This window comes from Parasteatoda tepidariorum, chromosome 11 (genome assembly GCF_982258835.1).
Source record: "Parasteatoda tepidariorum strain Cologne lab strain chromosome 11, Ptep-v5.0, whole genome shotgun sequence".
Classification (NCBI taxonomy): Eukaryota; Metazoa; Arthropoda; class Arachnida; order Araneae; family Theridiidae; genus Parasteatoda; species Parasteatoda tepidariorum.
In genome coordinates, this window is record NC_141765.1 from 28,878,429 (window position 1) to 28,897,531 (window position 19,103).

At 31.7% G+C, this 19,103-nt stretch overlaps 1 protein-coding gene across 1 annotated transcript in view; it reads left to right on the forward strand.

Moving 5' to 3' along the window:
• Window positions 1-19,103, forward strand: part of LOC107439162 (ubiquitin carboxyl-terminal hydrolase 2) — a 52,514-nt gene that overhangs the window by 13,825 nt on the left and 19,586 nt on the right. The window contains exons 2-7 of the mRNA XM_043042104.3: window positions 69-146; window positions 5,116-5,239; window positions 7,216-7,321; window positions 8,979-9,068; window positions 14,877-14,917; window positions 16,952-17,055. Of these exons, the coding sequence (XP_042898038.1) occupies window positions 69-146; window positions 5,116-5,239; window positions 7,216-7,321; window positions 8,979-9,068; window positions 14,877-14,917; window positions 16,952-17,055 (543 nt within the window). The remainder of the gene's footprint in view (window positions 1-68; window positions 147-5,115; window positions 5,240-7,215; window positions 7,322-8,978; window positions 9,069-14,876; window positions 14,918-16,951; window positions 17,056-19,103) is intronic.

The window sequence follows — 19,103 nt, forward strand, 5'->3', positions numbered from 1 at the left end:
AAGCTGAAACTATAAAAAAATTTTTTATTTGCTTTGTTTTATTTTATTCATTTTTATTTTCTCTTTAGAATTCCGATCATAATGCATCTTTGTCGAATAAAGAAGACGAAAAACAACGAGCTGGATTTAATAATTTAGGAAATACCGTAAGTATCTTAAAATTCAAAATTAACGCACTATTTTTGTAATATGCCTCTTTGCTGACAAATTGAAGAGGCGTATTTCTTTTTCTTTTTTTTTCTACTTTTAACCAATCGAGATTTGGTGAGAAGCGTTTGATCATTGTTTTACTTACATTCGCAGAAAGCTAGAAGACAGTTCTATTAAGTCAATATTTAATTTTATTTTATAACCGTCGTTGAACAGTCGACACAATTTTGAGATTATTACTACCAATATTCAAATCCATAGCCTTGTAATTTTGAACCCAATCCAGAAGACAAGGGAACTACTGAATCAAGTATTGGGAGAAATTTGCCTTCGTGGAGGACTTTTTGAGGGAAATAACCCGCATTTGCGTTACATGGAGAAGAAAACCACGAATGCCTCCCATGGTTAGCCTGCCGGAAAGGAAACTCTAACCCATGATTCGTCTACGACTGAAAATATTTTTCGTCAGCACTGTGCCCGGCTATCGACCAGCAACCGCTGGGATTCGAACCCGGTTCACCTCATTAGGAGGCGAACACTCTATCCCCTGAACCACCACGGTTCCATTAAGTCAATATATCAAAGATCACACCAAATACGTACCATACGCTTTTTTTTTTTTTTTTTTTTTTTTTTTTTTTTTTTTAACTTTTAACAAAACGAGATTTTGTAAGGTACGCCTGTGTAGTATGCCGCAAGTGTTATCTCAATCTCAGCTATCGTTTATTGTATAGATACGATACGCCGTACTGTTTTACACGTTATAAAATTTCCTCTGGTTAAAGTGGTCAATTCTGCATTTTTTTTAAAACGTGATACACACTTTCTTATCAACGTCAATATGTGCAATGAGTTATAACAAAAGTAATAAAACATATTCTATTTTTAAAAAAAAGCTTTTACATTTTCAGAGTGTAGCCACCCTGAGTTTTTCTCGAAATCAAAACTCAGGGAAACACTCTGAAAAAATTAAAAATGTTGTGACATACGCTTCATGAAGAAATTGTCAATTTTATAATCTTTTTTTCCACGACAATTTTTAGAATTCAGTCGGGCCGTTGTAACAGAGATATTTAATTTATACATATTTCTGGGCCGTTGTAACAGAGATATTTAATTTATACATATTTTTGATTGATAGTATTTAATTAAAAAGATTTGTTTTCTCTGGAATATTTCTGGTATGTGGTTACCTTGAAAATATATGAGCTATAAAGCGTTCTAATAACATTAAAACATCAATTACTACAATGTTACGTCGGCATAATTGTTTGTAATTATTGAGTTTAGATAGCTGTTTGGAAAATAATTTATTTTAATTACGAATAATTCATAAGTCTGTGTAAACCTTTAAAGAATTACACTCTCAAAATTTTAAAATGTATTTATAAAAGCATTCGTAGTAACATTCTTAAGAATAATCTTATCACCTTAACGGAAATTCATCATGGAAATTCTCCAAAAAATGCCCTCGTAAACAATTTAAAAATGAGACTTATTATAATATTTCTGCAAGACTTTTAATTATAGAGCTTACTGGTAGAAATAAAGTCGCATTTCGAAACTCTCATTTTCTAATCGAGTTTTATCTTTAAGTGCAGCAGATTAATTTTGTACAACATGAATTTTCATATGAAATCAGTGTGTTTTTTGAGATATTATTTAGAATTGATTAAAAAGAAAAAAAAACGGCAAGAATTTTTTTTTAAATATTTTTTATAAAAATAGTTTTTAAAAAAAAGGTCGAAGTTTAAAATCAATAACTTATTTTTACATGGAAAATTAAGAGAAAATGGATACTGGTGCACGAATGGATTATTGTGTAGTTTAAAGTTGACCCATAAATGCCCTCTCACTATAATAACTCAGGAATAATTCTGTAAATTTAAAACGCAAACATAAGAAAAGCGGAAATACATATTTGTTTCTTCCAAATGGTTTTTCCAAATGGATGTTCCTTTCTCTTAACCAACACTTCAGCTTTTAAAAGCTCTGTCTTTAGACTTCAGATATAATCACAAATATTAATGGTAAACACTTCCAGCTTGTTTCTGGAAAATTAATCCTAATCACAAAACATATGTGTTACCACTTTTTTCGTTTTTTGGAAAATAAACTGTTCTTTTGAAAGGAATCTAGGTACATATGGCTTAATTTATACGGCAAGATTTTTAAATGAGTCAGGTCTGAAAATATATTTAACGAACAAGTTTTGATTTCGTTCATTTCAAATAGTTCTTAACTCTAATAAATATGCTCTACTATATTCGAGAACAGTTACAAACCATTCAAAACAAAATCTCACGATTTAGTATTCTATATTTAAAAAACTATTTCGAGAGCCATGCATCTGAGATGTAAATTTTAGGTCTTGAAATAAATTGAAAGCGAAATAAACTTACGTTTAATGGTACACAAAAATCCTTTTAGACTCCTATTGAAATTTTTCGGAATGAAAGCTAAAGTACGAAGCTTCGTACTTTAGCTTCTAGTTAAAGTGCTGAGCAACATATCAATTACGAGTTTAATTAAATTACATTTTTACTAACATTACAATAGAACATTGTTATTGTTTTTATTGGTTAACTGTTGGTTTACCAAATAGCGGGAAAAATGTGTTTCAGAAATTTTAGTTGTTGCATGGACTTGGAACTAATAAATTAAAGGTGGAACGTTTAGGCATCTCACAAATCAGTAGAATTTGCCGCAATTTAATGGAATCGGAGATGAACTTAGAATATTGAATTATACCTCGAAAACATTGAAGCACTCCACACACACACGAATCGATACACATACACTATTTATTTTCTCAAGCTCAATGAATAATTAATTAGGATGCGCAAAGCGCCATCTGTGGACTGTAGAATTAAACAACTGTACTGTTCTGTACTTTATTTACGTCGCACTAGAGCTGCAGAATAGGCTATTGGCGGCGGTCTGGGTTGTTGCTGTTAATTTACGTCGCACTAGAGCTGCACAATGGGCTATTGGCGACGGTCTGGGAAACATCCCGGAGGATGATCCGAAGACATGCCATCACAATTTTGATCCTCAGAGGAGGGGATGGCACCCCCGCTTCGGTAGCCCGACGACCTGCACGCGAAGTCGAGCACTTTACGGTAGCACAGTTTAACGAGGACCAATACCGCACACCCTCGGTCCCTACGCAGACTGATCCAAGTGGTCACCCACCCGCACACTGACCGCAGACAGTGATGCTTGGCTTCGGTGATCTGCTGGGAACCGTGTTTTAACAATCAGTCCACTGCGGGGTATAAAGAATTTGGAGTACGACGAGTAGTACGCTTACAGCCTTTATCTATATTCAATAATACGTAAAGCTATACTGTGTGCCAAATGAAAGGACAAATAGAACAAATTACATAAAAGCATTACAAAAAAAGAATAAAAGTACGGTGGGAATCAAACACGCTACTTCAACGTTTCAGAGAGCTAGGCGAAAGATCCTTCAGCCCTGGAGTCGTACACTAATAGGCTATTAGCGACGGTCTTAAATTTACCCTGAATTCGATGACAAAAATGATCCAGCCACACGTCCACACCAAAGGGCAGGTAAGGAGTAATCTTCTTTGTTAATGGAAAAAAAAAATTTTGATTTATTTTTTATTTTGATTTATGACTATTAATATATTTCTTCCGAATTTTGCAAAACAAAATTAGTATTTTGACCGATACCCAAAAATCCCATCCCTACATAGAGAGTTGCAAGTTGCCAATTTGGTTCGGTTGCACTAGAGCAGTGTTTCCCAAACTTATAACTTTTGTGTACCCCTTCTAAATTTTTCGTAACGCTGTGTACCACTGATAAAAAAAATGAATGTATTTTTTACTATAAAAAAATTGCACAACAGTTAAAAATCACAACTGGCTGTTGACACCACTAAATATTAACTGTTAACTCTGCAAAAAATAGTCAATAGAAAAATACGTAATCGTTAATTTTCATGGCCAGCTTTGTTTTTGAATGAAATTTTTTAAACTTTTCGTTTGTTGCAAGATATTACGCATAAGAACACGTACCCCCTCTAAACTGCTCCAGTACCCCTGGGGGTACGCATACCACACTTTGGGAAACACTGCACTAGAGCAACAACAATGAACTGTTGCCGACGGTCTTACATTTATCCTTTATTGATACACGAAAACAATACTAGTACATTTGCCCACTGTAGTAACACAGTTTAAATGAGAGGGCAGATGGTGATAAAAAAACCGTCCGGCCTCCGTACCACGCTCTCCAACCGCCCTAAAATGCGTAGACTTTCCTCTCTGAAATCACCGGACTATTACATTAAAATGTATTCCGAACTACTACTGAAATTATTAAAGAACCTCAGTTCTTACAAGTACCACACGAGTGCTTAATTTAATCTGATTGTGATTGAGAGGTATATTTAACAGCTTATAAACACCCAATTCTTATTATGTTGAAATAAAGATATGCTTGGATATCCCACTAAGCCCACAAATGTATGTAAATAAATAAACGAATTAAAGTCACATTATTTAATTATTACATTTACTACGTTGCAGGCATAAATACTCAATAAAAAGAACGTTTCTTAATATGTTGCCTATTTTAAAAATGGATAACATTTATGAAGAATTAATTTTCTGACACTAGGAAGAGTGAAATTTATGTATTATTTCAGTGCTTCATGAATGCTGTCCTGCAATGTCTCTGAAATATGCAACCTTTTATTGATTACTGTGTCCGCAGTCCTTATTAAAGAGATCTCAATTATTCAAGTCCGCGTATGTATGTAAATAAATAAACGAATTAAAGTCACATTATTTAATTATTACTTTTACTACGTTGCAGACTTGAGTACTCAATATAAAGAACGTTTCTTAATATGTTGTCAATTTTGAAAACGGATAACATTTATGAAGAATTAATTTTCTTACAGTAGGAAGAATGAAATTTATGTGTTTTTTCAGTGCTTCATGAATGCTGTCCTGCAATGTCTCTGCCATACGCAACCTCTTATCGATTATTGTGTCCGCAGTTCTTATCAAAGAGATCTCAATTATTCAAGTCCATCCAGAGGCAATTTATTTAAAGGTAATTTTTTTCTTTCTATCTTTGCTTTATTATAACCCTTAAGAGGTTCCAGTGTAGATTTTATGGAATACTTTACAAACTTTTGCTTAGTTCAAAAAATATGGCTTTGAGAGGGGAAAAAAACTTCTTTTTCAAAAATTTATCTGTGATTTGTACGTAAAATAAAAACATTTAAAATTAGTTGTGCCTTGTTATATACAGGATGCATTGTCCTTAATATGTATTTTGAAATTCCTTGTCAAAAATTAAATTAGAATAGTATACACACCAGAGGTTGAAAATTAATATTTAAATGAGGAAGAAACAAAAACGCTATCAAAATTTAACGAAGTGCTACTGAATCAAAACCTGTTTGATTGCAGGAACAAGCAATCATATTGTTTTCGAACCGCTCACAAACTATTCGATAGATTTCGATAAAATTTTTGTTTTTTTCCTCGCTTAAATATCAATTTGATATACCTTATGCGTATACATTTCTGAATTAATTTTTATTAAGATTCTATAAGTATAGATAAAAGGCGGTCATTACGGCACATCCTGTTATCATTTTAATAATATCTAAAACAGTTAATAAAAAAAATATGAAACCAAACGCCATGAATGGCCTGATATGACCTTTTTTTCTTATCTGAAAGAATTATTCAATGTCAGATTCGTTATCATCAATTTTTAGACTGTTTACTTAAAAATGAAATGACGCGATCGAATATTATTGTTGCAGTTTGCTTTGCGCGGAGCGTCTTTTTAAAAAATAAATAATAAAATTATGGCATATTACGAACGGAAAATGCTCCAAAGTCAGCGTTTAGTATTTTTGTAATCAAGAACTATGTAAGCAAAATCAATGTCAAGAACTATGTAAGCTATATGGACAAAATGTTAGGGGCATTTTCAGTGTGTTTTCAATTTTTTTGAAAACTACTTCCGTATTTTTCTGTTATTTTTAATTATTATAAGATTATGCAAGTATTAAATAAATGTCACAGAAAAGTTTGTAGGACTAATACAAAATTTGCTAAAAAAAACTATGCATTTTTGATCATCCTATAACAAAAAATATCAGACTAAAACTTTTATAAATTAATTTTTCATAGCATTTTTTTTAAGATCACATTTTAAGGAATTAAAGAAAAGCAAAAGATTATTTTGTAATTGTTAAGAGAATGCGCTGAATATCTGATAAAATATGATAAATTGAAGTAATGCGCATGCCCTTATGCTAACTAAAATTAGATCCAGCTTTATAAGCACCAGTTTTCTTACCAGGGATGGTAAGTGGTAAAAATCAATTCACTTTTAGTTATTTATTATCTATTTAATCATTCAATCGTAGCTACCACAATGATTTACATTTCAAATTATTCACATTTAAAAAAGAAACATTAATTACAATTGTTTCTCAAAAGAAATATGCTATAAAAAGTTTTCTAATTTTAATTTCTGTAGATCAAATTTTGAATTTTATTAGTCAGCACTTTTAGTTGCCAGTGGCAACCCTGTCTTTTACGCACCAGTTTAAAATTATTACGGAGTTTAACCAATAATAATGTAAATTACTATAATTAGTTATAATAGCAATTATTACTATAATTAGTTATTATAATAATTATTCTTATTATAATTAGTATTATTACAATTATTATAATAATTATTATTATAATAATTGTTATTGTAATAGTTATTATAATAATAATTATTATAATAATTATTGCAATTAGTTGTTATTATAATTATTACTATAATAAGTTATTATTATAATTATAATAAATATAATAATTATTATAATAATAATTATAATTAGTTATTATTATAATTATTATAATCACTAGTAGGAAATTCGCTTAATAGAACCAGAACTGCAAACTACAATGATCTTAACGTGAGATGATCTTAGCGTGATAATGAAATGCAAGTTAATTTTTGTAAAAATAGTAACATTTTACGAGACACTTTGAAAAAAACTTTGTTTTTAGAATTTGCTGAACTGGTTAAGAATTCACAAGAATCCAAGACAGCCATTAGCCCATCTAAACTTCAGTTAGAAGCCCAAAGATATGCACCCAGGTTTGCCGGTGGAAGGTAACAAAATATTTTAGAATAATTATTAGTTGAATTAATTTAAAAATACACCGTGACGAAATAGCAAAATTGGAGAAACAGGTTCCATAAAGTTTTTCCTTGTTTCATCAGAAGCTATGTTAATGAAATTGCTTAAATTTTTATTTCAATGTTAAAATAGCCCTTGAGTTTTGAAAATAAATAATAATTAATGTGAAAAAACTTTATTTTTGAAGATAAATTAATTATTTTTCTTTTTTTATAAATTGCGCATTTGAATAATAACTTTGAAGTGAGCGTTCGATTTTGCATCGATTTCACCGTTAATCCAAGGTCTTCGATCGCAATTCCTCAGTTATTTTTATGGACTTCTACATGATTTTATAAATCCTACTTTTTTTTAACACAATATTATAACAAAATGCAGAATCAAAAATTTAAGAAATGCGTGATAGTACGAATATAAGAAAAAATAGGTTTTTGTCTCCAATGATTGTTAAAAACACGGACGAAAACGAAAAAAAAAATCGCTGGAAATAAATTCTCTGATCGATTTTTATTCATGTAAGCATTAAAATCTAAAAAAAATGTCAGTTCGTAATTAAAGAGCTAAGCATATAGTCATCATTAACCGTAAAAGGTTTTCGTGGTTTTCCTCTCCATGAAACGTAAGTGCGAGTTAGTTCCATAAAAAAGTCTTCCACGAACACTAGTTTGCTTGATCCAGAAGTTCCCTTGTCTTCTGGTTTGGGTTCAAAATTACAAGTTTACGGAGTTGAACATTGGTAGTCATAAACTCAGAATTGGGTGGACTGTTCAACGCTGGTTATGAAATAAAACATAACACTCTGAAAAAAAATTTTCACAGTTCTATCTATATTACTTCGAAAGTTTTGATGTGGACGTAGATAAAAAAACATTGGTCTTAGCGGTTACTATTTTTACAAAACAAAAGTTTGACGTGAAACTTTAAAAATCTTTGATTATTTTTTTGTGTTTACATACTATATGAATCCCTTAATAAGATTTTTTTTTCTATTGAAGATAGAACTTTAAATTAAATTTGTACTATAAGCATGATAAACTTAAAAAAAAACTATGCATTGAATATTTGTTTTAGAAATTATTAAAATTTTTACAGCATGTTTAACCTGTCTGGCCAATAATTTAGAATTTGTTTTTCTTGGTCTTCTACATCATTAACATAATTATCGGTCTAATTGATATTTAACAATATTTTGTACAAGTTTGTAGTGATATTGTTACTGTTACATTGTTACTGTTAAGCAAAATATTTTTGAAATATGTTCGAAAGTAAAAAAAAAATGGATAAAAATGTTAATATATTATAGTTTTCATTAAAGTTTTTTTTAAAAAAAAAACTGAATATCTTTTTAATTTAAAAAAATTAATTATTGGTTGCCAATTCAGATAGTAAGTATAAATAATCCAAAAAATTATTTACATAACTTTAATTTAAAAAAATATCGTGTTTGAAAAGTACACGATATTTTTAATACAAAAAAAAATCTAGTAGTTAGTATAAATAATTTTCGAAACAAGAGCGTTGACGAATTGTTTTAATTATTAAAAATGACCAAAATAATGTAGGTAGAGAATGATAAATAAGTTGATTGTTAAGTTAATAGTTAGATTTTACATATATTTTTCTTCCTAGGCAGAATGATGCTCATGAATTTTTACGATATCTTTTACAAGGTCTTCATGAAGATATCAGCAGAGCAAAATACAACTTTTCAATAAGTGGGTGAGCCAGTAAAATCTTATCTCACTTAACATAAGCATGAATTGTAAAAATAAATCACGCTATTTGAGGAGCTTAGTGGATGAAGGTTCTAAGTTGAGATTTCTCAGAAAAAGATTTTATTTTAATCTTACTTAACTGTAGAACATTAATTTATTTAAAAAAAACTGTTAATGTTTATAATTACTGAATTAACTATAAACATTAAATACGTCATTAAATTTCATAGATCTCAGAAGAAAAAGGCTCTAAATGACAATATTTGAATTTTCTGAAGTGGAAGAAGGTTTAAAGTGCATTTGGCTGCAAGAAGTTGATTAGAAACCATAGAAAATATGCCTCTCAGCAGCAAATTAAAGCGCCATAAGTGCGGCAAACGCTATGACGTGAACAGTTCTTCTTCTTCTTCTTCTTCTTCTTCTTGCTTGAGCTTGTCAGATATGTGGCACCTCTGCACATGTTGCATTTTGTACCATACTCCAAGCCCAATTTTTCCTAGTTCCATTGTCTCGGGTCGCCTACTTTATTAATATAGTCTGACAGTCCCTTAATGGAATTAAGGTGAAGCTCTTTAGGATATGGATTGCCTAAGGTAGTGAGGCGCGTAAGGGCGAGGGCATCACATTCGTATAGGATGTGATGTGCTGATTCTACCTCTTCACGGCATTTCCGACATATTGGTTCTTGTTCGAAAAGTCCCAATCTATGTAGATGTTTCCTGAAATGATAATGCCCAGTGATGAAGCCTACAATTGTTTGAATCTTCAATCTTAGGAGCCTAAGAATTTCAGAAGCAATTTTTGCAGAAGGGCTGCTGATCATGCTTTTAGCATGTTTTTGTCCAGGAGAATTGCGCCAAACTTTGTTCATCTCCTGTTTTTCCCATTTTAGGACAGCCTTCTTTGTAGTCTTCATATTGATTCCACAGAAGGGTTCCGTTCCTATTGGATTGAAAGAGGATCCCTGTTTTGCGAGTTCATCAGCTCTTTCATTACCATCAATTCCCATATGCCCTGGTACCCAAATAAGAATGATTTTATTCCTTTTTGCCAGTTCTATTAGGAGATTCTTGCATTCCAGAACAATTTTTGATTTTACTTGAAATGAGTAAAGAGCCATCAAGGCTGCTTGACTGTCGCTGAAAATAAGAATCCGCTTACCATGGTAGCCTTTCTTAATATTTATCTGCAGACAGTTTACAATAGCAAGTACCTCCGCCTGAAAGACAGTAGCATACTCCCCAAGACCTTCAAAAAGGTTGAATCTTGGTGACAAGCCACAGACACCCAGTCCTGAGAGGTTACCTTTCTTTGATCCATCGGTATACCAGATTAGATCATCATTTTTTGTATCGATCGTGTTGTTATCCCATTCTTCTCTGGTAGGAAAAACTACTTCAAATGGTCTTTCAAACACGTACCTTCTCTCCATGCAGTCAGAAGGCATAAGGAGAGTTGGATGGTAAATTTTCTTAGTAATACTGGTATGACCTCCAGAAGAGGGTTTGTCATACCATTGATATTGCAATTTCATTCTATATGCAGTCATTCTGGCAGAGCTGCACATGAAGATATCTAAAGGAGTCAGGTCCAGAATTGCCTCAAGTGCTCTGGTAGGGGCCGTGGACATTGCACCTGTGATACACAAGCAGGCTAGTCTTTGCAGACTTCCCAGCTTATCCTTCACAGTTTTCTGTTCCACTTTACACCACCATATCACTGAAGCATATGTGAAAGCAGGCCTGACAATTGCTGTGTACATCCAAAACATCATTTTTGGTTGTAATCCCCAGTTTTTACCAAGCATGCGTCTGCACATCATTATGCATTTTTTTGCTTGATTGATTTTGTAATCAACATGTTTATTCCAGGTGAGTTTTTGGTCAAGAATTAAGCCTAAAAATTTCACCTCAGAGGCAATATTGATTTCAACGTTAAAAAGTTTTGGGATAAAAAAGCCTTCCCTTTTTATTTTACGAGTGAATGGTACTAGATTGGTCTTCTGTGGATTTATGTCCAGATTCCTCTCCCTGCACCATTTGCTTACATAACTTAGAGCGTTTTGCATAAGTTGGCAAGTTATGTGAAAATCTTTGCCAAGGATGAGTATGACAATGTCATCCGCATATCCCTGGGTATAGTAGCCTGTATTATTTAGATGTTTGATTAGGCTATTTACAACCAGATTCCAAAGTAATGGTGATAGTACACCTCCTTGTGGACAGCCTCTGGTTGTTTTCTTTTCTAATGTCTCGTTGAAGATATTCATTTGAATGGCTCTATCCATAAGTAGGGACTTAATCCATAAACATAAAGTTTGGTCTATCCCTGTTTCCCTTAAGGTATTAAGGATGGATGGGTGAGAGGTATTATCAAAAGCACCCTGAATATCTAGGAAGGTGGCCAATGCAATTTCCTTTCTCTCCAGGGTGTCTTCAATCTTAGATACTAGCTTGTGTAAGGCTGTCTCTGTAGATTTACCAGGTTGGTAGGCAAACTGTAGATTATGCAAGGGGTTATTGCTACCCAGGTAATCCCTAATATGCCTATCAATAATTTTCTCCATAATTTTAAGAAAGAATGAAGATAAGCTAATTGGTCTGAAAGACTTAGCCTGGTCATAGTTACTTTTGCCAGGTTTAGGAATGTAAACAATCCTGGTCTTTTGCCATAGCTTTGGAATATGTCCCAGTGCCAGACTGGCTCTGTAAATTCTGGTTAACACAGGGATGATAGGATCTCCTGCCTTTTGGATCATTACAGGAATGATTCCATCAGGAACGTGAACAGTTAAATAAGTGTTAGGGCTTTTTTAGATATCACAAGTTGGAAGCGTATTGACCCGAAAAAAAAGCAAAGCATTATCTTCATTTCATATTGCCAACATGAACGATTCGTAACAGCGCTTATAAACTAGGAGTCATAAGAATTGAGAACTGCATCCATTACCTGAAATCATGGTCATCGTACGCTCTTAGGAGCACTTTCCCATAAAGAACTGGCCGAACATGAACATTTAAACCGGTTCTGTTATTTGTTTAAACTATCTATATTATGCTAATTTCAAATTTTCTTTTAATTATTCTCGAAAATTGCATTCCAATAGGCTCAAATTTAACTGTTTTGTTGTAATTTACTATATAACCTGTGAAAATAGAATTAAAAAAAAAGACATTGAATAAGCTAATTTGATAAATGAAGTACCGTTCCAAATGCGCGAAAAAAGCAAGGTCAGCTGTCCATATTAAGGAAGAGCCTCTAGCGGCGTATGATGACATTAAAGCTAATTTACTAAATTTTACTGAAATGTCACTAAGAATCTTCACCATTCAGCTTTTCAATCTGCATAACAATTGTGCTGTATATTGTAATTGTGCTGTATATAATTGTACAATCTGTATAACAATTGTAACTGTATAACAATTGTGCTAACTTTTTTTTTTTTAAAAATTTGCCACTGTCAAATTAAATGAACAATTATGCTAAATTATGTAATTAACATATTGTTACTTTTTCTTTAAAGAAATTTTACGCTTATATATTTATTGCAAAAACTTTTACTTCACAGAAATTTATTATCGTCAATCATTTTCGAAATTTAAGCAACAAGCTAATATCTAGCTTAATGATTGATAACCTTGTAAAACATAACCTTGATTGATAACCTTGCTTAGTAAAACAAGTTTGACATTCCCCAAAAAGCAGCCGTAATTTTTAAAATAAATTTTTTAAGCACTTAAAGATGTAAAATTGAATTAATTTTTTGTAAAAAAAAGTCCAATTTACAGAATTAAACAACATGTACACATTAATATGATGGAAGAATAAAATGCTATAGCATTGTTCTTATATGCTACAAAAAATAGCTGAAGTCAGAATGGGTAGTTTATTAGAACAGAATGTAGGGAAAAATTTATAATTTCAAAGAAAAAAAAAACATTGAGCAATTGGCGTTCTTACGAGAGCATTGGCAAACACATTAATATTTTTTTAAATGCCATTACCGTGTCAGAACAAGCTGTGTAGTTTGCTCTCCAAAAAAATTTTTTGTCTAAGAACAGCATTAATATTTACAGACAATACAATGCAAATTAAAGAAATAAAATAAGTAAATGTCTAAGTTATATTAATTTTAAGGTGTGGGGTTTAAAAGGATTGGAGGGCCAAAGAGCAGTATGGGACTAAAATATTTATTTTCTCAGGCCTATGGGTAATAATCTTGAGGCAATGCTCCTCTCTCCAAAGGCGGTGTTTATAGATTTCTTTTGGAAAATCACCTTCAGAAGAAGAATGCAAAAATTTTAGCGATTTCAACCTTAACAAACATGATTGAAGCTAATTATTCTAAAGGATGTTCACACAAGATTTGAATTTTTCGCATTCGTGCAGCAAAATGTTGCCTATGAATAAATAAATGGTGATAGGGCAGCTCATAGTGCAGGGTTATAAAAAATAACACAACACGAAATAAAAACTAGTTTTTATAGTTGAACAATATTTTGAAAATTACGGAATCAATCCTTATAATTTCCGGTTCAGAAGGTCGGGACCGATTGTCCAGATCATAAGATTTAACATTGCTAGGCCTCTTTCTTCTACTTTATTTATTTTTTCTTTTTTTGAAAATTAAGATATATGTCAGCATGCTTAAAACCATTCAGGCCTTAAAGGCGAGAGCTGTATTAAGAAACTTTAGCCACATTTTTGCAAAACGGTCGTATCCTCCGGGATGTTTCCCAGACCGTCGCCAATAGCCCACTGTGCAGCTCTAGTGCGACGTAAATTAACAACAACAACAACAAAACGGTCGTTGAAAATTAAGACAAAAAATCCTTAGGTGCCAACAAACCTTGGAGGCCATTTATCCGATAGGCTAATTTAGACAAAACAAAACTGTATTCTTCATGAACAGATTTTTTATTTTATATTATAACCGTCGTTGAACAGTTCACTCAATTTTTGGGTTTACGAGCACTAATGTTCAACTACGTAGCCTTGTAATTTTGAACCCAATCCAGAAGACTCCTGTATCAAGTATTGAGAGAAATTTGCCCTAATGGAGGACTTTCTGATGGAACTAACCAGCATTTGCGCCACATGGAGAGGAAAACCACCTGACACGGTTAGCCTGACGGCAAGGATATTTCCGCCTATCACTAAGGATATTTCACGCCAGCACTCTGGTCGATGCAAGCTGTATGCGGAATGCGTATCGACCAGTCATTGCTAGGATTCGAACCCGGTTCATCTTATTGGAAGGCGAACGCTCTATCTCCTGAGCCATCGTGGCTATTATGAACCTATTTTATTTTGTTTTATAACTGTCTCGTTGAACAGCCGACCCAATTTTGGCTTTACGCCTTCTAATGTTCAACTCCGTAGGCTTGTAATTCTGAACCAATCCAGAAGACAAGGAAACTCCTGGATCAGTACCCGGTATGTTTTGTTATGGGAACATGGAGGACCTTGTGATTCGACAGATTTAACGTGCATCAGTCACCATTTTACTACACGGGGAGTCTTTAGCCGTCGGGGATCGAACCCATGACCTCTTGGACATGGATCTTGTGCCTTACCAACTAGGCTACCCCGGCCTATTATGAACCTATTAAATATATTACACTTTTTTAATTAAAAACCTAAGTTTCCAGCAAAATTATTTCGTGAATGAATTTTGAGACATTCAGTTACATTTTCCCGGTGTTAATATTAGTGTATATTTACTATTAATACATATTCAACACTTTTAATATTACATATATTATTATTATACACTGTGTTTAAAGCTACATCCTACATTTTTTTTCCATAGACAGAAAAGGTACCAAGAGTCTAATGACAGCTTCATAGGAGGTAAAATATTTTTATTATCAAGTATGTTAGTGATTTGATAAGACTTAACTAAAATGTAATTTAGGTATTCAAACAAACATTAAAGCAGGAAAAAGAAATAAAATAGAAAATATGCGTGTTTGTAAGACAGCACTTCTCTGTCAGTTTTGGTTTTTCCACTGACAACAGAAAGGCTCCTGTGTGTTTGTGGGCAGTGTGTCCCCTGAAGAAGTGCTGTCCTACAAACACACATATTTTCTATTTTATCTCTTTTCCTGCTTTAATGTTTGTTTGAATATCTAAATTAAAATAAAGCAAATTTGGTTTTAGCTGCCTTAGGCGCTTTATCATTTTGATTTAATGCTTTAATTGCTAATTTACTTCTTTGTCTCTTTTTTGTTTTTGTAAATTGGGTTCATTATGATTAAACTAAAAAGTACTGAGACACAAACTTCAGAAATAATATTTTTAAAAAAATGAGATTTTTACCTAGAAATCGAAGAAAGTACCCCAAATCGCAACTCTTAAAAATTGTAATACATTTGATTCCTAAAGAAGCACTGAGGGCTAAATTCCCTAGCGGAGATATTAGTTTTCAGTATTTACTGCACAAATATTATTATCCAAAAAAAAAAAAAAAAAGTTACAAAAAATAGCCAAAAACAAATTTTTAAGCTTTTAATTACAGAAACTATAACTAACAAATGCATTAAAACAAAGAATTTAAATTCATCTTAAAGAAGTTGACATACTTTAGAATTTTTTTTAAATTAATACAATTAATGTGTAATTAAAATATCATTTAAATTATTACTTTATAAAAAATCGTTTCTTTTCTTCAAAAAGTTCAAAACTGATTTTCAAAATACAAACTATATACTTTTCATAAAAAGTAAGAAAATTGTTACTAACATCATATTTACCATTATATATACTACAATTGAATAAGTACAGTTATGAATGTAAGCAAAATTTTTAAAATGTAATTAGTTGATTGAAATAAACATAAAAAAAGCGATTCCTTATTAACTATCTAATATTAGTTTTCACACCAACGATTTTCTAATTATTAAAATATAATAGGTAAATTTTCAAAAACGAAACTAACGAAACTAAATTTGTTATTTAAAACTAAATTTGTCTTCATGTTAACGCTAGTCATTGACACTCAATGGTAGTAAGCAATCTTTAAACAACTTTATTATATAAAATGTGATAATATGTAATAAAACATTAATTTCGTTAAAAGTTTATTTTGAAAAAATTCTTAAATAATAAATTCATGTTAAACAAAACTTAATTTGATTGCTATAAGCTATTTTTATATTTTTATTTATATATTTTTATTTTTATCTCGAATCTGAATTTATTCTACAAAATAATGAAACAAAATTTGTTATAATGATTTTACAGCAGTTTAATTTCCTCTGACAATAAAGCTACCTTTAATACTATTCATACCGCCTTTATTATGATTTATCTCAATAATTATTCGTCTAATTTTAATACATTTTTGTGTCACATACATTTAACTTGCACCGAATGTGTATTTTTTTTCTTGATTTCCGACAGGGATGCTGAAAATGTACATTAAGTTTGGTGATTACAGAACACCCTGTATATAAATATTTAATCTCTCTGTAAAGATCACTAAATCTTAAGTATTAGGATTTCTTTCAAATTATTTCTACCATGCATGCAAAAAATTCTCGAATGTTAAATTCTCAGAATAATTCTAGATATCTTTTGCACTTCGGGTAATACTACAAAAGAAAGAAAGTGTTAATTTTTATGTCTTCTTTAGAAAAGCTATCGTTGAAGCGCTTGGGGCAAAATAATGATAAGCCACATTTTCAAATTGTTCAGGAAAGGAGTTTTGGTGAAAAACGCAACAAACTCAGATATTTCCGAGCATTGTGCTCTGCATAATAAAGTTTCATTGTTGTAATGTTTGTAACATTAATGATGCATTGTTTATCACCCATTTTTTTAAAAGTATTCAACTCTCAGTTTTTTTGTAACTCGAAGACAAATATTCATCTTTTTTCTTTGTAGATATATTTGCTGGTCAACTTAAAAGTACTTTAAAATGCACAAGTTGCAATAAAGACTCAGTTATGCATGATCCATTTTGGGATATATCTTTACCCATACCAGAGGTAAATTTTAGTTTTCTTTTTCTCTAAAATATATTACTTTAATTTAAATCTTTAAGAATATTCGTTTAAAATAATCACGAGTAACATGTACGAGGTAGCAGTTTGATTATCTGAGTTTATTATTTTATTTGAATTAAAATCTTTCAGAAATATTTAACAAAATAATTCATATACAACAATGTAAATACGATGTATATTTACCATCATTACATACTAGTGCAGGAGTTCATAATCATCATGCAGAGTTTATTATTTTATATTAGTTTAAATCTTTAAGAGATAAATATTCGTTTAAAATAATACATATTCACTGTTATCACTAAACAGTGCTAGAGTCCACTTTTGCAAAAGAACTGTACTACTACTTTATTAACTTCTACAAAAGAAGTTTAGTGTTATTACTTTACAAGTTAAGCTAAAAATGAGAGAGTGTCTATTATATACAATGTACAGCACGCTAAATAAAATAAAAAAATAAACACCTTAATAATTTTTGATCTAATGATTGTCTTTTTACGTACTAAGACGCAATATTAATGATTCGAAGGAATTAACATTAAATATGCTAAAATATTTATGTAGATATTTTTAATAACGAAATTGGAGCGTATTTTGTCTGAATAAAAATTATTTTTTTCGAATAATTCGGATTCTTGATGCTCAAAGTATGAGCTGCTATCTAGACAATTAAGGCATAAAAGCGGTTGAAATTTCAACTTCGTAAATTTCCCTTTTTGCGCATTTCAGCATATCTCTGGAACTTTTTAAGACAATAATAATTTTTGCACTAAATTATAAAACTTGTTTATTCAAAGAGAATTTATAAATACAGTGAAACCTCGATTTTACGTCCCCCGAATTTACGTTTTTCCCGCATTTTACGTTTTTTTCATCAGGACCCAGTTTTTCCGTATACCTCCAATGTTAATTTTACCCGGATTGTAAGTTTTTAATTTACGGAATTTCCCGCATTTTACGTTTTTTGTAGAAAGAAAAAAATAAAAAAATGTTTTAATAAGCAATATTTTTTCTACGTTTGCTTTTTTAAAGCTCATCCACGTTGTTGAAAGTAAATCTATGAAAGCAGAAACGCATTCCACAGACTACTGTTTTCTAGAACTTTAGTCCTCTCACCCCCATCCTTTGCTGAACACCTGCTGCCTGTCTCGGACAAGGCAGCGGGCGAAGAAACAAAGTACAGAAACAACACATTTCATTGGTGCAGGAATGAGACAGATAGGAGAAGAGACACTCTAGTTACCAATCAGATGTAGTGACTTATTTTCTTCCTTGGAAAGCAAAGGGGATCTTTACGTTTCTACAGCTTTTCAGACTCTGTTGTTGTTTAGCACAAAGTGGTCGCATTTCAAACCCTTTCGTACGAAAATGGTGAGCAAAAAACGCAAAAACTTTTCTGTTGCTGAGAAAGCCGAAATTGTTAAGCAGTTTAATGAATTTCATGGAACAAAAGTAGCATTCGCTCAATTGCAAGGAATTCCCGTAACAACCCTGCAATCCATACTACAGAAAAAAGAATGCATTGATAAAAACTTTGAAAAAGTCGGTGAAAAAAATGCCAAGAAACGGAGAACAATGAAAAATCCCCGTACGACGAGATGGAAGGGAATTTAGTAAAATGGTTTAAAGAGGCTCGTGACGCTAATGTTCCTGTAAATGGCACCATATTAAGAGAAAAAGCTGTAGAAATCGCCGATAGACTTGGTTTAAAAGACTTTACAGCTTCCAATGGCTGGATTGACCGGATGAAAAAAAGACATAATCTTGTGTATAGATCGCTCTCCGGAGAATCATCAAGCGTGGATGAAGCTACAATAGAAGAATGGAAGAAAAATTTACCAAATTTGACCAAAGGATACAAGCCAAAGGACGTATTCAATGCGGACGAGACCGGACTTTTCTTTAACCTTCTACCGGATAAAAGTTACGTTTCTAAGGGAGATTCCTGCCACGGAGGGAAGATGTCAAAATTGCGTCTTACTGTTTTACTATGCTGTAATTCTGATGGAAGTGAGAAGGTGACTCCACTC